The following is a 19,698-nucleotide window of genomic DNA, read 5'->3' on the forward strand; positions in this document are numbered from 1 at the left end:
CTGTTTTCTTTTGTTTGGCGATAAGATGAATATATGTTCAATGAGATGGAAAACGGGATAGTTCCCTTGAAATAGCACCTCCTGCTCAAGTCTAAAAATTTGATTATTATTAGAATTTCTAAACTTTAAATACTATCATCAATAAGAAATCTATAAATGCCCTACATTTGCTTGAGTAAATAAGGGCCTAATAGTTAGAAACAAAGCAATTCTGATTATTAGTTTTATTTCCAGAAATTTTGAATAAACAAATTGCTGATAATTCTACACAGAATGTTGTTTCTTAAATCAATATCTATAATCAAACCCCATGAATTCAAAAGTTAAATGTAAATACGTTTACATAAGTCCTACGTCTACTCGCGGTTATGTTTAAAACATTACCCATTGCTCTTTTTTTTTAATATCAAGCACACAAACGGGTCATTTGGCCGAACGAGTCATTTGGCTGATTAGGACATTTGGCCGAATAGGACAAGGTCATTTGAAAAGTGAGAAATTAGGAGTAAGAAGAGGGACGAGGGCCCACCTTAGCCGTGCGGTAAGACGCGCGGCTACAAAGCAACATCATGCTGAGGGTGGCTGGGTTCGATTCCCGGTGCCGGTCAAGGCAATTTTCGGATTGGAAATTGTCTCGACTTCCCTGGGCTTAAAAGTATCATCGTGCTAGCCTCATGATATACGAATGCAAAAATGGTAACCTGGCTAAGAAACTTAGTTGTTAATAACTGTGGAAGTGCTTAATGAACACTAATCTGCGAGGCGGCTCCGTCCCAGTGTGGGGATGTAATGCCAATAAGAAAAAGAAGAAGAAGAAAAAGAAGTGAGACGTCTCACTCCTCACTTCTCATTTCTCACTTCCCATTGTAAAAAAATCGTAAAAAAAACTTTCGGCCAAACGACTCTTTCGGCCAAATGACCCTTTCGGCCTAATAACCCTCCCGGCTTAATGACCCTTTCGGCCAAATTACCATTTCGGCCAAACGACCCTTTCGAACAAATGACCCTTTCGGGTAAACGACCCTTTCGGCCAAATGACTTTCGGCCAGATGGGTTTCGGCCTAGTGGCATTCGGCCAAATGACTTTCAGCCGAATGGGTTTCGGCCAAACGACCCTTCCCCGAGTCTTCTCAATTTGGCTCGGTCCATGGCTACACGTAGCCAACCACGCAGTCTACGGAGGGTCCGCAAGTCATCTTCCACCTGGTCGATCCACCTTGCCCGCTGCGCACCTCGCCTTCTTGTGCCCGTCGGATCGTTGTCGAGAACCATTTTCACCGGATTACTGTTCGACATTCTGGCTACGTGCCCGGCCCATCACAGTTGATCGATTTTCGCAGTGTGGACGATAGATGGTTCTCCCAGCAGCTCATGTAACTCGTGTTTCATTCGCCTCCTCCACGTACCATCCGCCATCTGCACCCCACCATAGATGGTACGCAGCACTTTCCTTTCGAAAAATCCAAGTGCGCGTTGGTTCTCCACGAGCATCGTCCAGGTCTCATGGCCGTAGAGGACTACCGGTCTAATGAGCGTTTTGTAGATTGTCAGTTTGGTACGGCGGCGAACTCTATTCGATCGGAGCGTCTTCCGGAGTCCAAAGTACGTACGATTTTCAGCCACTATGCGTCTCCAAATTTCTCTGTTGGTATCATTTTCGGCAGTCACCAGTGAGCCCAAGTACACAAATTCTTCTACCACCTCTATTTCGTCACCACCGATGCAAACTCGCGGTGGGTGGCTCACATTGTCTTCTCTTGAACCCCTTCATATCATGTACTTCGTCTTCGACGTGTTGATGACTAGTTCAATCCGCTTAGCTTCCCTCTTCAGTCTAATGTAGGCTTCCTCCATCCTCTCAAAGTTACGTGCCATAATGTCTGTCGTCGGCGAAGCCAAATAGCTGGACGGACTTATTGAAAATTGTACCACTCGTGTTAATCCCAGCTCTTCGTATTACCCCTTCTAAAGCGATGTTGAATAGCAGACACGAAAGACCATCACCTTGCCGTAGCCCTCTGCGGATTTCGAAGGAACTCGAGAATGCCCCTGAAACTCGAACTACACACATCACCCGATCCATCGTTGCTTTGATCAATCATGTCAGTTTATCCGGAAATCCGTTTTCGTGCATTAGCTGCCTCAGATGGTCCCGATCGATTGTATCATATGCGGCTTTGAAGTCGATGAACAGATGATGTGTGAGCACGTTGTATTCGCGGCATTTTTGCAGTACTTGGCGAATGGCGAACACCTGGTCTTTGGTGGGGCGTTCGCCCATAAAACCCGCCTGGTACTGCCCCACGAACTCCCTTGCAATTGGTTCTAGTCAACGGAATACAATAGTTGCTACAATACAGCTTATCGCCCTTTTTGTAGATGGGACACACGACACCTTTCATCCACTCCTGCGACAGAACTTCCTCCTCCCAAATCTTGGTAATGACCCAGTGCAGCGCTCTAGCCAATGCCTCACCACCGTGTTTAAATAGCTCTCCTGGTAGTTGGTCAATCCCAGGGGCTTTGTTGTTCTTCAGCCGGCCAATCTTCTCCTGGATTTCCTGGATTCCCGGAGCTGGTAGAATCATGTTCTGCGTGCGTTCTCCCACATCGCCATTCAGGTGTTCTTCCTAGTGCTGCCGCTACCTTCGGATCACCTCACGCTCGTTCGTAAGAAGGTTACCGTTTATGTCCTTACACATATCAGGCTGTGGCCCTTATGGTTTAACGGTTTAACTTCTCATAGAACTTTCATGTGTTATTAGCGCGGTACAATTGCTCCATCTCTTCACGGTCTCGATCTTCCTGCTGGCGCTTTTTCCTCAAGAAAATCGAGTTTTGTCTGTTCCGCGCCCGTTTATATCGTGCCTCGGTCGCCCTCATGCGGTGTTGCAGCAATCTCGCCCATAAAGCATTCTTTCTTCCACTAACTGGTCACATTCGCCATCATACCAGTCGTTTCTCTGATCCGGGGCTCCGTGCCAAGTGCAGCGGTTGCAGTGCTGCCAATGGCGGACTGAATATCCTCCAGTCATCTTCAAGAGATGCTGCGCCTAGCTGCTCTTCCGTTGGGAGTGCCACTTCCAGCTGCTGCGCGTATTCTTGGGCTAGTCTTATAGTCTTGTAGCCGCCCAATGTTGAGCCGCGGCGTCCGACTTCGACGCGTGTTGTACACCGTCGAGAGTTTTGAGCGCAGGCATACTGCAACGAGGTAGTGGTCGGATTCAATATTCGCACTGCGGTAAGTGCGTACGTTCGTGATTTTGGAGAAGAATTTACCGTCGATTAGAACGTGGTCGATTTGGTTTTCCGTTTCTTGGTTAGGTGATCTCCATGTGGCCTTGTGGATATTTTTGCGGGGAAAGAAGGTGCTTCGGACTACCATTCCGCGGGAGGCCGCGAAGTTTATGCATCGTTGGCCGTTGTCATTCGATACGGAGTGCAGACTATCCGGTCCGATGACCGGTCTATACATTTCCTCCCTTCCTACCTGTGCATTCATGTCACCGATGACGTACCGCAGTGGGCATCCATCGTATGTTTGCTCCAGCTGTGCGTAGAACGCTTCTTTCTCGTCGTCGGGTCTCCCTTCGTGTGGGCAGTGTACGTTGATGATGCTATAGTTGAAGAAACGGCCTTTAATCCTCAGCTTGCACATCCTTGCGTTGATTGGCTGCCACCCAATCACACGATGGCGCATCTTATCCAGCACTATGAAGCCGGTTCCCAGCTCGTTTGGTAGTGCCACAGCTTTGGTAGAAGGTAGCCACTCGATGCCCGCTTTTCCACACTTTCTGCCCTGTCCAGCAAATCTCCTGCAGCGCCACGACGTCGAAGGAGGAGGTTTACTATAAACATTTTGTTTCGGGCGGAATTTTCGGTTTTATTACACTTCTAGAACTGATGATTTTGATTTCCTCGCAAATAAAGCCATTATTTCAATGGTGGAAAAACCTCAAATTCCCTCAAATTTCCCAATACCAAAATACGCAGAGCAATCCTTAGCCCTTCCTCTGTCTAACCCAGGGAAAAATGGATCAAGGCATTTAAAAACAACGTATTTTTTCAAGAAAAACAGTGATATCTCTGCAATCCACAAATAAATTCACTCGGTTATGTAACCAAAACGTGAATTTTTTTGACGTAGGACTTACGTCTCTCTTTACTATACCGGGTGTCATTTCAAAATTTCTAAATCGGCCGCGTTACGCTGTGTTGAAAGATTTCAAACGTTAATAGCTTTTACCCTTTCGGAGACGAGCCAGCCTCGGGCTGAAAGTCTCTTTAATAAAGACACAAAAAAAAAGCTTTTACCCTAGTGAACAGATTTCTGCAGTTAACCCCTCAATCGACAGCTTTTAAGTATGCCTTTCATATTAATGCTTGATAATATCCGAAAACTTGTTTCAATAGGCCTAAAACTGTTTTCAAAGCAAAACATTGAATTCACGAAAACCTATAAATATGGGTACCGCATCATTCTTGCATCATTCCATTGCCACGTTCTGATTAGTGCAGACGTCAACGAATGAGCTCACGCTAGGTCTGCTAAGAAGGCATAAAATAGCGCAGCGCGAATTTTTCCTCTCAATCTGACCAAAACAGGCAAAGCAATAACAGCATCGCATCGTCGGAATTTTTGAACGGTTGCATCATCGTCTCAGCCACGTATTCGCAAACCTAAAGCCTTTTTAAGAGCAAGGCAGAATCGTCAGCATTCTCAGGTCAGCATCATCGCCATTTTCAGCCCGGCATTGTCGAGAAGCCAACAGAAAGCGCGGCACGGCGGTGGGTGACGATAGAGTCCATGACCATGCTGAGGGTGGCTGGGTTCGATTCCCGGTGCCGGTCTAGGCAACTTTTGGATTGGAAATTGTCTCGACTTCCCTGGGCATAAAAGTATTATCGTGTTAGCCTCATGATATACGAATGCAAAAATGGTAACATGGCTTAGAAACCACGCAGTTGATAACTGTGGAAGTGCTTAATGAACACTAAGCTGCGAGGCGGCTCTGTTCCAGTGTGGGGATGTAATGCCAATAAGAAGAAGAAGAATTGTGAATGGATCTTTTCAGAACCACTAATATACTTACTAAAGAGTTTTTCGCAATAGAATCAATTTGAAAATGTAGTACAATCAACTAATTAGAGAGCGTTTGCGTGAAAATTTTATCAATTCGCGTTCATGGCGATGAATTGTTACAAAATTCTGTCTTCCTCGCTCACGACAAAAGAAAATGCGTTTCTTATTCTAAGATTTCAACGAAAATTTTTGAAATTTCACTGTTTTGAGTCTGAATATATCAATTTAAAATTTGATTTATTTGTTGATGTTAATAGATAAATAGCTACTGAATTTTATGTAACTTTCAAACGTTGGTATAAAGCTTTTGAATATTCTTGGTTAATGTGATTTTGTGTTTCAGGAAGTATACTCTATTACCACTATTACCACTCTAGCTAATTTGAAGAGTTAACGCAGTAGCGTCGCGGTATCACAAAAGACAAGCAATGTAGTGAAGAGACATTGCGAGGGGTACTTAAACGTATAATTCAGCATAACATGTCGAAATATTATGCAAGAAATCATCACATGATCCCATTTTGGAATCTTAGTTTAAAAATGAAATGTTGAAAAATGTAAACAAAATTTTCAAAAATTGTAAAATTAGTGTAATATTTGCAATTATCGCACCCCTGGCAATCATTTTTGGGCGTTAGTCATCTTTGGTAACCCAAGATGGTGTGAATGTGCTGTCTGTTGCCCAATATATGGGAATTCTCGAAGTGGACCATGTTGTTAATATACTATACTATATACTATATATGTGACAAATCATTTTTGCTTGGTTGGTCAACGTAAAGGTAGAACCAACAAATGTTTTGCGATGTATTCATCGAAGAGGTGGAACATCGGCTTAAGTTGCAATGCTATAATGAAGAAATCATTCGCTTTATTGATCAATGTAAAGGTGTAGCCATCAGCTGATTTACAATGGTATTATTCATCGAAAAGGCGGAGCTTCGGCGGATTTCCTATGCTATAGTTCATCTTTTTTTTGGCAATTATGGCATTGAAAATACTTCGAATGTCCCATATATAATTATTTTGATAGTGAACTCTTTTATTCATTAGTTATTATTTAGAAAATAATAATTTTGAAATGTTTTGTCACTTTAATTACCCACGACTAGCAGTGAGCAAACGATGTTCAATGGTCTTATTCATCAAAGGGGCGGAGCTTCGGCTAGAGTTCTGATATAATGATAAAATCATGGCTCACGCGAGTTTAGTTCCTGCTCAAATTTTATCTTGAGCGGTCGGTAGAGAACCAACATCCAGCGACAGGGACAGGCCTGACAATAGTCATCGTCGCAGCAAGAAAAACCGCAGAAGCGACGAGATTTATTGTCTTCATTGCCACTCGACGCCTCGTCAATGACGCGCACAACGTTAGCTTTCGTCGTGCAACCAAATCGTCATGACGACAGCGAAGAACGAAATATACCATTATTCTTCAAGCGGCAGCTGCCTTGCGAAGATTTTTATTATTTCTTTGTGAAAAGGAATTTGAAGTAACGTATGAAGATGTTATAAATGCTATCGAAACATTTATGTTACCAAAGTTCGTACTATTTCTTTACTCTAGACGTCATTATGTTTTTAACTACTCCGTCTATAATGACGTGCAATCGATTATGTGAAGAAGTGACGATGGAAATCGTCATAACTTTTGGCTGCTGCACTATCTTCGTGGTAGGCATGCGGCATGAAGAAACCGAATAGGTGTAGCATCGGGCAATGTTATGACGAAGACTATATTTTTTTTTCGCTTTCTTCATACGACGAGAATGACTATTGTCAGCCCGGACAGGGATAATGATATTGCCGTCTCTAGAAATCAAAGAATTATCTTTCTACATACTTTCATCAATGACAAAAAAAAATCAACATTAGATGAAAAATCGATTGATAGCTTTCCATTTTGATATTTTTTCTCTAGATTGGTAACGAAACGTGTAATAATGCTGACCAAAATGTGTATTTTTACATGCATGGTCAAGCAAAGTCCTACGTCCACTTCCGGTTATGTCACAGACATTACCCACTGTTAGTTTTATGCTCTAAAACTTTGTGGAAGACGTCACTTCGATAAAAATTAAAACTGAAAAGTTACAATCAAAATATTGATTTTTTAGGGTCACCCTAACATAATTACTGAAAATTTACATAACAAATGATACAAACGACGTACAACAATGGTTTTTTTTTTCAGCAAAGTGCCTCGAAATTAAATAAAGAACAACTTTCTAGAACTTTCAAAATAAAGCTTATATAATAAGCTTTAACATTGCTGAATACACTTTGTTCCTGAAATATTATCATCATGGTGAAAATATTTTTTCCTCCTAATCTCCCGGCGTGGCCCAATGTGCAGTGGTTGAGAAAATTCTTGAAAAGCAAAAAAAAATTTGATCAGTGGTGGATTAAAAGGCGATGTGACAACAATAAAAGCATAAATATTAGAACGCTAGTGGCGCTTTTATCCCTTTCAGTTTTTGTGATCAAAATGTTTAACCCGAATTTCTCGTTGAAATTTATAAAAACGCCCCGTGGATTGTTAGAATTCTCCGTTTAAATAAAGTCAAAGTCATTTCAGAACCGCTCAATCTGTGTGTAAGGTCTCATAGTAGGTTCTTATGACCAACTGTGCGTAGTTCCATTCACCAACTGGCTTGTACAGCTTAGTACGCTGAATAGAAATACAAATTCCTACACGCATCACCCTGCAACTATAGAGCACTGTAAAATGCCAGCTGCAAAATCAGCAATCGAGAGTTCACCCTTCCTTGTCAGTATTCAAACCGATATTTAAGTTTTTATGATTCTTCAACAAGTGCCACGAGCAGAAAAAAAATCGAAATTCATATGTGGACCTCTGCATAATGGTGCATCAAATTATTTTCGATGGGCTTTGCCACACATAAACTCCAAGTTCAATCGATGTCTTCATACTAGAAAATCACTCCTAAAAGACTAACACTGAACTTGCTTTTAGATATTTTGATTACCTAACACAAAATTCCGGATCACTCGGTTACTATATCAATAGACATTTACCTCTTCGCCCTCTACCAGGGCCACCGGTTGCTCCTTCAAAGGATCGCCCAAATTGCCGAGGTGCAACTTGGCAAAGGCATTGCAGCTCCAGGCCACCATCGTGCCCACCGATACGTATCCAAGGGATGCTGTCCACCATGAAAGCCGGCAAATGAATAGAGAGAGAAAAAAAAACGGAAAGGTTAGAAAATTTGCAGGAATGTAATCAGAAGGAAATTAAATTTTCGTTTGGTTTTTGCTTGGTCAGATAACCAAGGTGGGTCCGTCGTAGAGGATCTAAAATCAATGTTCGTCAGCCACAGCATGATAGCTCCGGTCCCAGGAATGCGCATACAAATGCAACAATAACATCTGCAAAAAGGTTCCGACCACACTGACTGGACGAATTAATTACAAACAATGGCATCAAGGAGAAAAAAAATCTTTGCATCCGAATCTGGGACGGAAAGCTCGTTCGATTGCCCACATGCTACGGGTTGATGTCCTGATTGGCAGTGTTCTCTCTCTCTCTGGTGTATCAAGTTCCAGTCTGTGTCGGTATGAATGACGTCTATTGATGTTTGATGTTTACCCAATGTAAAGTGGGTTTCTGCTTCCAGCCCGCACCGCAACTACCTACACGCTACATGTTCTATTAATGGGAGTGGGTTTTGCTTGGAGTCACAACACGAACGACGGTTAGGTTCATCAACGTCATCCTTGGGAATGTCCTCCCCCCCAAGTATTGAACCTTCTTCCTTCACCTAAACTAGTCGAGGTACAACGGTGCAGATGCAGGAGCAACATGGAGTAGAAGGCGTTTCAAATGGGTTATGTCAGCAAGTGAAGGTTTTTCTTTATCGATGCGGATGCAAGATTAATAAGGTAGACCCTGCTGAGGTTTGAAGGTTGAAAAAGGGATGAAAATGAAAGAAAAAACGACAGAACAAGCAAAAGCATGTAATGGTAGTCTACACAGCCAGATACATTGCCGACGGCAAATTCAAGTCATTAAATATTACTGCTTCGTTTTTCCTCGGACGAGTGTTACCGTTTTGCGGTAAATCTTTTTTTTCTCATTTCAGGTTCATCAAGCGGATGTCTTATTAAACAGTAAGTGACCCTTCTTATTCAATATTTCATCTACTTTGACTCCCAGCTACTAGAACATTCACGGCGAATTCTATAAAATATGGATTCTCATCAAAATCCTAATGAAATTTGATCGATAATGGCTGGTAATGTGGAATGCTCGAAACGGAACCTTAAGCTATAAAACTTTTGCGTTGAAACAAAACAAAATATTCGAAATTAATCACAACACGCGGCCGGCACAAATATATGGCACGAGTGAGAATTTAAATTTATTATATCCAGTAATAAAAATCAGAAGGGTTGTGCACAAGACATTGAAATGATGATAGTGATGAAATTTATCGACGAAATCTTTCCGTATATAAACCGACCCCAGTGTTCCTCAATAATAGTATTCTGTCTTTCACAAAAGTAAATGTTTACTTCATCTGAGGATACATGCACTTAGCAAAAGTGAAGTGCTAATGTAAGACTGTTAATAAATAAAGAAAAGATTGAACCTTGAGGAACACTAGAGTCAATAGAACGAAAAGAAGATAAACCCAGGATAATCTACTTGGCAGTTATGTTTTCTTTAACTATTTTGGTAGTCGACCGAGTACTTAGTGTGCAATTCAACATCAGGCATATCAATCACCCATCATGTGATTGCATTCCTTGCACTTGCCACTCACCTCGTTAGAAAGTTTGGATTCACTGAATTCAAATGATCTGTCATGTTATTGAGGAACAGAGCTTCTCGTGCACGTGTGACTTTTTGGATCACTAGTTACACCATACTTCTGCGACCATCGTTAAGGAAGAAACACTTGAATGCGGGGACCCACTACGCAGAAATATGATCTGTCCTATCGGTAATATCTCCATTCTTCTAGCGGGCTTCCCACCAACACAGAGAAAGAAACTCTTAAGTGCGGGCGTCCCAACACGCATAATTGTGACGCGCAGAGGAAACAACTCTTAAATGCAGACGTCCCACCACGCAATATTGTGATCAATCCGATCCACAATAACACTATTCTTCTTGCAGGCGTCCTACCAACAAAGAGTAAGAAACTCTTGAATGCAGGTGCCACCGTACAGGGTTGTGATCATTCCGATCCACAATAAGACTATTCTTCTTGCGGGCGTCCCACCAACACAGAGGAAGGAACTCTCGAGTGCGGGCGTCCCACCACGCAGAATTGTGATTACTTCGATCCACAAAAACCAGTCTTCTTGCGAGCATCCAACACACCAACGCAGAGGAAGAAACATTTGAATGCAGGCGTCCCTCTACGCAGAACTGTGATCCAAACGCAGCTACACCAAATCAAACTCTCTTTGTTAAAATCATTCATCGCACCTTGAAACGAGCCATGCAAAGATGATTTTTCTTTTTTCTAGTTTTGACTCTAATTATTTCAATCATCACAATTGGTCTCTTAGACTCTTCATGGCGCTAAAAGTATTAGATTAAAAACATTTGAAAAATACTACAATCCTTCGAAACTTTGTAACACAAGCTATGAACATTGAAATATTGCTTCCTAACTGAAATTTATTAATCCACGTGGTAGTAGAGATATTTCTGTCACAGTATTATTCCATTTCATTATACACTGAACCCTCTTTTTACGTCACTTATTGGTGGGACGTAAACCGAATGTGACGTAAAAAGAAATTTTGCTAAAATTTCTAGTACTTCACTTAATTTATTGATAGTGAGGATACTTTCAAATACATTCACTTGCGTCTTACATGAGGTGTTGTAAGATCTCTCCGAATCCAGCAGATGTTATAAGATCTCCAAATTGTCCTGGAGTTTGAATCAAATGGTCTACCAAGTCAACCAAAGCCTTCATGATGTCCCAAGTCGTGGTATCAACTCAATTATGTCCTCCGAGGATTTGTCTTTCACTTGCGTCTCAAAACAAAACATATGAGGTGTTGTAAGATCTCCAGATTGTCCTGAAGTTTGAATCAAATGGTCCACCGAATCAACCAAGGCTTCCATGATGTCTCTAGTCTCGGTGTAAACCCAATTTTGTCCTCCGATTATTTGTCTTTCACATCCGTCTTCAATTCTTGCTTGTATGAAGTTGTAAGATCTCCAAATCGTCCTGGAATTTGAATCAAATGGTCTACCGAATCTACTGAGGCTTGTACGGTGTCTTCACTTGCGTCTCAAGTCCAGGTATATGAGATGTTTTAAGATCTGCAAATTGTCCTGGAGTTTGAATTAAATGGTGAAATGAATCAACCAAGGCTTTCATGGTTCCCCCAGCCACGGTATCATCCCAATCATGCCCTCCGAGTATTTGACTTTTACTTGCGTTTCAAGTCCAGGTATATGAGATGTTTTAAGATCTCCAAATTGTTCTGGAGTTAGAATCGAATGGTCTACCAAATCTACTGAGGCTTGCACGATGTCTTCAGCTGCGGTATCATCCCACTCATGCCCTCCGAGTATTTGCCTTTCACTTGCGTCTCAAGTCCATGTATATGCGATGTTTGAAGATCTGCAAATTGTCCTGGAGTTTGAATCAGATGGCCTACAGAATCAAACAAGGCTTCCACGATGTCCCCAGCCTCGGTGTCAACCCAATTTTGTCTTCTGAGTGTTGGTCTTTTACTAACGTCTTAAATACAGGCATATTCGATATTGTAAGATCTCCAAATTGTCCTGGAGTTTAAATCAAATGGTCTATCGAATCAACCAAATAATTTATATAACATTGTAAATTAATTGTAAATTGTAAATTGAATATTGACGTAAATTAAATTATGAAGTAAATGCATCGTAGTTCAGCAAGTCAGTTAAATTGTTGAGACGTTCCGAAGTGGTGCATATATGCTTTTTCCGTCTACCGTTCTCGGAAAAGGCGGTTTTCCTCGTGTGATCTAGCCTTTCCCATTTTTTTTTCCAAATGGAACTCGTTTTCGTACCACTGCTTGAATCGAACTGGATGATGGTTGTATAACTGAGAACAAATGATGCACATTGTTGTTTAAATATTGGTTACTAGTTGTAGGATAATGAACCACTCTATTCAAATTGTATCACTGTGTTGGTATCAGTAAACGATGATAAATTCTATTACTTCCTTGAAAACGTATGTCTGAACCTATCTACTATAAACAATAAATACAGTTGTTGAACTGTCAGAACCTGGTGACTCGTTCTCTTCGTTTCCGACCAGCAAGCAGTCAACAGCTCAAAGGCAAACATAAAGTGGTCCTTCGAACCGGATACCAGCGAAGCGAAAACAGGTAAAGTGGGAAATTTTTTTTTTTCAAAACGTAGGGGCGCAGCAGACATTGAATAGCTATGAAACAAAAAATCAAATACTATGGAATCGACACGAGGGTCGCATTCAAAATGGCGCATCAAGCGAATAGTGAAAATTTGGGAGTAGATCTATATCTATGGTACTTCGCTTGATATTCTTGGAATTGAATCGGCACGAGGGTCGAAATCAAAATGATGCTTTTAGCGAATAGTAAATCCGACACGTGGGTCGTATTCAATGCGCGTTAAAATGAAAATTTCGATAGTTTGAATTGACACGAGGGTCGTATTCAATATGGCGCATGAAACGGAAGTGATTTTCTGTCAGACGTAAATAATTTAAATTCAAGATCGACGCGTGGGTTGATCGGTCTGCACAGTGCCAAACAAGAAATTTTGATTGTGGTGCCTGACAAGAACTTTGTTTAAAAAGTAATGATACGAATAATTTAAATAAAATTTGAAAAAAAAACGTACGCCAGAAGGCATAACTTTCACGTGATAATATCTCAACAGTTACAATAATGGCGGAGGAGAGCCCACATAATGTTGCAATTATGCAGGAGGAGACAACGGGCGAAAGAAGCGATCAGCCAACTTTCGTGCTGCAATCGGATTTCGATCGTTTTTCGGTACAACGAAACCATGCTATAACGAGGATTGCCAACATAATTGAAACCATGTATGTTTTTGAAAGTGATGTGATGTTACTGAAGACACGACGCGACATGCTACGAGACTGCTACAAAAATTTCGACCAGACACAAAATTGGTTGGAGCAATATATACCAAATGAAGCTGATAAGCGGGACGAAGTTGAGGTTGAATACGTAGCCGGTTTAGTTATGTTTGACAAAGCGATTGTCAACAAGAGAAGCAATGCAGAACATAGATCTGGGGGCGACATGGTCCATCTACCAACCGTAGACATTCATTCTCTGGAGCCAACGAGAACTGGCTTGAATGGTTTGATAAATTCAACGCCCTCATTCACAAACGAAATACTTTGGAAACTATTCAGAAGTTTGAGTATCTCAAACTGTCTCTCCGAGGTACGGCATTAGGATTGGTGGACTCGCTGCAAACAACGGAATCCAATTATTTGGTAGCATATGATTTACTTGTAAATCGCTACAACAACCCTAAATTGCTTGTGCAAAAACACATGCGTGACTTATTTGAATTGGAACCTGTTGGTGTGGAATCAGCGGAAGCGCTAAGGAATTTGTTTGATACAGCTAGAAAAAACCTGAGGTGTCTTCAAATTCTGAAGCAGCCGGTAGAATCATGGGATGCCGGGTTAGTGTACCAACTGGCAAACAAGCTTGATCCTGTTACACGACGAGAATGGGAATCAATGGCATCGGGAACAGAACCGCCAACATACAAGCAACTGGAAACCTTCGTTTTGGGTAGATGTCAAATGTTGGACGCCATGCCTGCCAAGCGAAAAGCAGCCTCGAAACCAGTATGCCAAAAAAGCTAAACTTGAAACCCGATCATTCACAGTAAGTAAAACTCCACGTGAACAAAAATGTGCAGTCTGCAGTAAAGAGCATTTCATTGGACACTGACTTCGGTTTGGCGAGAAATCAGTGGAGGAGAAAGTTAAGGTCGTCAAACGTTTCTCCCTTTGTTTCAATTGCCTAAAACCGAAGCATACAGCATAACAATGTCGCAGCAGAGGCTGTATCAAGTGTGGGCGTAAACATCATACATTGATTCACCGAGGACATAGACCAGAGACACAACAAGGGCGGTCTCGACACGGCGCCAGTGAGTAAATATTCGATTGATTCAATTAAAGTTTTGTTAATCTATTAATGTTCTTGTAATAAACTTGCCAGACATGCACAAAGATGTTCTTCCTTTATCGAAGCAATCCATTCTGCCAACGGCTTCTGTTCTAGTCTACTGTGAAAATGGCTCTATTATTATGTGTCGGGTATTATTGGATTCAGGTTCCCAATCCAATTTCGCAACAACAGATTTAGTTCGTCATTTGGGAATAAAAACCACTGCCACTAGAGCATCTGTGGTTGGTTTTGGTCAAATCGTTCGTGCTATCAAGGAAAGAGCAATTATCACTTTAAAGTCTCGTACATCCTCCTATCAAATTACTGTGAATGTACTTGTTGCGGACAAAATAACAGGAAGATTGCCACCAACCGATATTAATATGAGGAGCTTGATGGACACAGAAGTGATTTTAGCAGATCCAGAATTTTATTGTAGCCGACCTGTAGACATGCTGTTGGGAGTTGCTGTACTCTTTGACATTCTTCGTGACGGAAACATAAAGCTAGCGGAGCACTTCACCTCACTTCAAAATACCGCTCTCGGATGGATAGTTGGAGGATATTTCACAAGGATGGGCACTAATATCGAGTGGAATAAACTTATCAATGACCAAACCAACAGCTTGATGACACGTACATTGACCGAAGAAGAGGAACTGGTGAACAGTTCTTCATTGAAACAACCACACGTAATAAAGATGGTAGATTTAAAGTACGACTCCCATTGAAACCAAATGCTCAACCATTAGGGGAATCAAGAGAAATGGCGTTAATATTGAGCAGGTATTGGGGAACGACTTTTATATGGACGATGTTTTAACCGGTCGCGACGATTCGAAGGAACTCGCTGTAATTAAACAGCAGTTGATATCAATACTGAGTAGTGCTGGCTTCGAACTGCATAAATGGACATCCAACATACCAGGAGAACCGAACCAAACTGATGAATACATCAAGATTTTAGGTCTACGATGGAATCCGTGCACAGATATGTTTAGCTTCAGCGATGAGTTTAACAACCACCTAGCAATTACCAAGCGCAATGTGCTTTCCGAAGTGCAAAAAGTTTATGATCCGTTAGGCACTCTTAGTCCCATAATCGTCCATGGAAAAATGTTGATGCAAGACATTTGGGCTAATAAGCTTGCTTGGGATGAACTATTGCCATCGGAACTAGCAGACCGATGGAGTTGGTTTAACAGCCAAATTAACGAGCTGTCAAAAATAAATTTTCAACGGCACGTTAAGCCGATGCGTGAGGTTATTGAGCTCCATGGATTCTCCGATGCGGCGGAACGGGCGTATGGGGCGGCCATTTACATGAGGACATTGGACAGTAACGGAGTACAAGTACACTTACTATGCGCTAAATCACGAATCGCCCCATCAAGTGAACGAAGCAACAAAGAAAATTTAACTATTCCTCGCATGGAGTTAAGAGCAGCTACATTATTAGTGGAGTTGATGAAAACGACAAAGGAAGCGCTCAGCGTATCGATTGATTCAATTCACTATTTGGACGGACTCAATGGTAACGCTGGATTGGATCCACAAACCGGAAAATAGATGGCCGACCTTCATTTCCAATAGGGTTAAAATGATTAATCAAAAATCGTCTATTCACGACTGGCATCATATACGGTCAAAAAACAATCCGCAGATCTCATCTCTAGAGGCGTATCCACCAAGAAGTTGGCTAACAGTGATAGGTATATGGTGGTGTGGACCAAATTTTTTACGAGAACATCGCCAACCGTGGATGCAAGAACCAACACGCATACTAACTGTGGAAACGAACGTGACTAAAAATGACACCGATGCAGAGTTAGAGTTGGATTTTCTTGACCGATTTTCCAATTTTGGGAAGCTACAGAGGGTTATCGCCTATATTTTGCGGTTTGCAAACAACTGTCGGCGAAAACATCAAAAAGTGCGACAAGAAGGTTTAACGGTACATGACATCGAATCAGCCCGTATAAGGATCATTAAAATGGTTCAACAAAAACATTTTACCAAAGAAGTAAAGAACCTAAAGAATAAAAAGTGTGTAACGAAAAACAGCTCTTTGCTAACGCTAAACCCGTTTCTAGACGACAATGGTTTGCTACGTGTTGGTGGGCGTATACAAGCTGCTGGAGTAACATATGATCAACAGCATCCAATAATCTTACCCTCAAAGTGTAACTTAACACGATTAGTCGCAACCGATTATCATCTCAAAAATCTACATGTTGGACCACAAGGGTTACTCTACGCCTTGAAATTGGAATACTGGCCAATCCACGGAAAACGCTTGGCTCGTCAAATAATTCATCGATGCATCCCTTGCTTCAGAAACAACCCAAAAAATTTGCACCAAATCATTGGACAAATACCGGAGGCAAGGATTAATCCAGGAAGACCGTTTCAAGTTGCTGGAGTTGATTTTGGTGGACCGTTCATAATCAAAGAAAATTTGGTGAGAGCTCAAAAAACTTTGAAGGTATATGTAGCATTGTTCATTTGACTGTCTACTCGAGCAGTGCATATCAAGCTCGTGAGTGGATTGTCGAGTTCTTGCTTCATCGCTGCCCTTAGAAGATTCAGCAGCCAACGTGGTCGAAGTAGCATTATACACTGTGAAAGCGGTACTAATTTTGTTGGTACTAAAACTGAGCTAGGTATCTTAGCCGATAAATTCGAACAGGAAGTGTCACCGGACATTAAGAGTTTTTGTGCCATGGAAGGCATTGAATGGAAGTTCATTCCTCCTCGAGCACCTAATTGCGGAGGTATCTGGGAAGCGGGAATTAAGAGCGTCAAGCATCACATGAAGCGAGTTCTTGGGTCTAGTATACCCACTTACGATGAAATGCTAACGCTATTAAAGCAAGTCGAAGGATGTCTAAACTCACGGTCTATATCACCTATGTCTTCTGATCCAAATGATATTACTCCACTGACCCCAGGACACTTCCTGACAGGTGGTCCGATTAATGCCCTACCAGACAAAGATGTAACTGGATTTCCTACAAACCGATTAAATCGTTATGAGGAAGTTCAAAAAAATCTTCAACTATTTTGGAAAAGGTGGAGAATTGAAGATTTAAACAATCTTCAGCAGCGAACTAAGTCTTCATCTAGCAGTCAACCCAACCTGGCAATAGGACAATTATGCTTATTAAAGGACGACAACCTACCCCCCCTTACTTGGATAACTGGACGAGTCGTTAAAGTGCATCCAGGGCCTGATGGTATGCTACGAGTAGTTACTCTTCGTACCATTAACGGTGAATTTAGGCGATGTGTATCGAAACTGTGCTTATTACCACTAGATGATTATGGCGGGGGGAGTATGTAGGATAATGAACCACTCTATTCAAATTGTATCACTGTGTTGGTATCAGTAAACGATGATAAATTCTACTACTTCCTTGAAAACGTATGTCTGAACCTATCTACTATAAACAATAAATACAGTTGTTGAACTGTCAGAACCTGGTGACTCGTTCTCTTCGTTTCCGACCAGCAAGCAGTCAACAGCTCAAAGGCAAACACTAGTCTTACTAACTACCCAGTACCCATGAAAGACAACATTGTTTCAGCGCGGTATTCTATGTTACCAACTACTATCATATTTAATAAAAGCAGAATCATCATGAGTGTAGTTACTTGTCTGTCATAGACAATATTCACACTTTGGTATGATTAGGAGATTGAAGTGCAATAATTCAGTAATTTAAATACTGTATTGTGGTTGTATTGTCTATTTTGTCATTGATATTAGTACAATGTTATCTCTAACATCCTTTGCTATTTTTTTTTCTATTATTCAAAGAATAGGTTTTAGGTTATAGTTGATTGAGGTTGCAAATTGCATATTTGATGATAATTTATTTGGATGTAATCAAAAGGAAATTCACGGTATATATGGTTGCATATAAGTGAAATATCGGAAGCAAAAATCATTAAATTTGTAACTGCTGTAACTTTCGATTCCCTAGATGAAATATTTTGAAATTTTCATAGCAGACGCCTGGATATTATATGTTTCGGAAGGCGAGTTCAGAATGGATGGACATTTTTTCGTTAATAATGGTCACAAGCACACCGTGGGGTACATTCGCCATCTCTACGATATCTCACGACGCTTAAGCAGGGCGAAGATGAATGCAACGATGCCTGTGAAAGACGCGAATGATCAGTTATTGACCGACCCAACTGACCAGCTGAAACGCTGGTTCGAGCACTTCGAACAACTTTTTCAAGTCCCAGCCAGGCCACCACCACCTCGGCATGATCTGCCTAGGATCCGACGTATAACACGAACCAATATCGAAGCTCCATCACTGCTAGAGATTCAAACAGTCATCCAAAATATGAAATCGAATAAAGCCCCAGGGGTCGATCGCATATCAGCCGAGATGTTCAAAGCTGACGCCATATGACATCCGCTCAACTACTGCATCGTTTATTTCGTAATATCTGGGACACCGCGACTTTCCCGGTCGACTGGATGCAAGGTATCTTAGTGAAGGTGCCCAAAAAGGGTGACCTGACTGAATGCGATAACTGGCGAGGCATTATGTTGCTGTGTACCGTTCTCAAAGTTCTGTGCAAAATTATCCTAGCCCGGATTCAGGAGAAGATCGATGCGACTCTCCGGCGGCAGCAGGCCAGATTCCGGGCCGGAATCATTCTGGACTAGGTCAACGAATTCCAAGAGTCCCTTTACTTGGTATTCATTGACTACGAAAAAGCTTTCGACCGTCTCAATCACGAGAATATGTGGGGCGCCCTGAGACGCAAGGGGGTTCCTGAGAAAATCATCGGCCTCATCGAGACACAGTACGAGGCTTTTAACGAGTAGAGTGCTGCACAATGGGGTCTTGTCCGACCTTATCCGGGTCGTAGCTGGTGTGAGACAAGGATCCCAAGTAACACCAAAAACATCTTTTATTTAGAAAAATATTAAACTTGTTGTATTTAAGTTATAATACTGACAAGCAATATCCTTCTTGTTATAAGAATGGTTTGGAAATGGAAAAATTTCGTAGCAAAATTATTTTGTGTTGTATTTTTGTTAATAAGAAATCTATATGACTTCATTATAACATTCACTGTAACTAACATTGTGAATGTTTTATAGATGAAATATAAATGTGACGGTACACATGATATGCATTCATTGACGGATATATATCAAGTAGAAAAAAACATTAATGTATATGGGAGTAAAATTTGTCATATAACAGCAAAAAAGGATGAGATGAAGGAATTATTCAATAAATTACAAAATGATGTGGGAATTCAATATGCTCGATACAAAAGAAAAGGCATAGACTAAAACGTACCAATTAAAAAGTTATTGCAGTTCTAAACTCGGCGTTCAAAATTATGACATTCTGTTCGATAGACTGAGACCGCTTAAGGACATAGTTGGAGGAGTTCCA

At 41.3% G+C, this 19,698-nt stretch overlaps 1 protein-coding gene across 1 annotated transcript in view; it reads right to left on the reverse strand.

Annotated features, from left to right (window-relative positions):
- The window catches only part of LOC134207689 (facilitated trehalose transporter Tret1-2 homolog), a 128,674-nt gene that overhangs the window by 32,712 nt on the left and 76,264 nt on the right, over window positions 1-19,698 (reverse strand). The window contains exon 2 of the mRNA XM_062683485.1: window positions 8,123-8,250. Within this exon, the coding sequence (XP_062539469.1) occupies window positions 8,123-8,250 (128 nt within the window). The remainder of the gene's footprint in view (window positions 1-8,122; window positions 8,251-19,698) is intronic.

This window comes from Armigeres subalbatus, chromosome 1 (assembly GCF_024139115.2).
Source record: "Armigeres subalbatus isolate Guangzhou_Male chromosome 1, GZ_Asu_2, whole genome shotgun sequence".
Lineage (NCBI taxonomy): Eukaryota > Metazoa > Arthropoda > Insecta > Diptera > Culicidae > Armigeres > Armigeres subalbatus.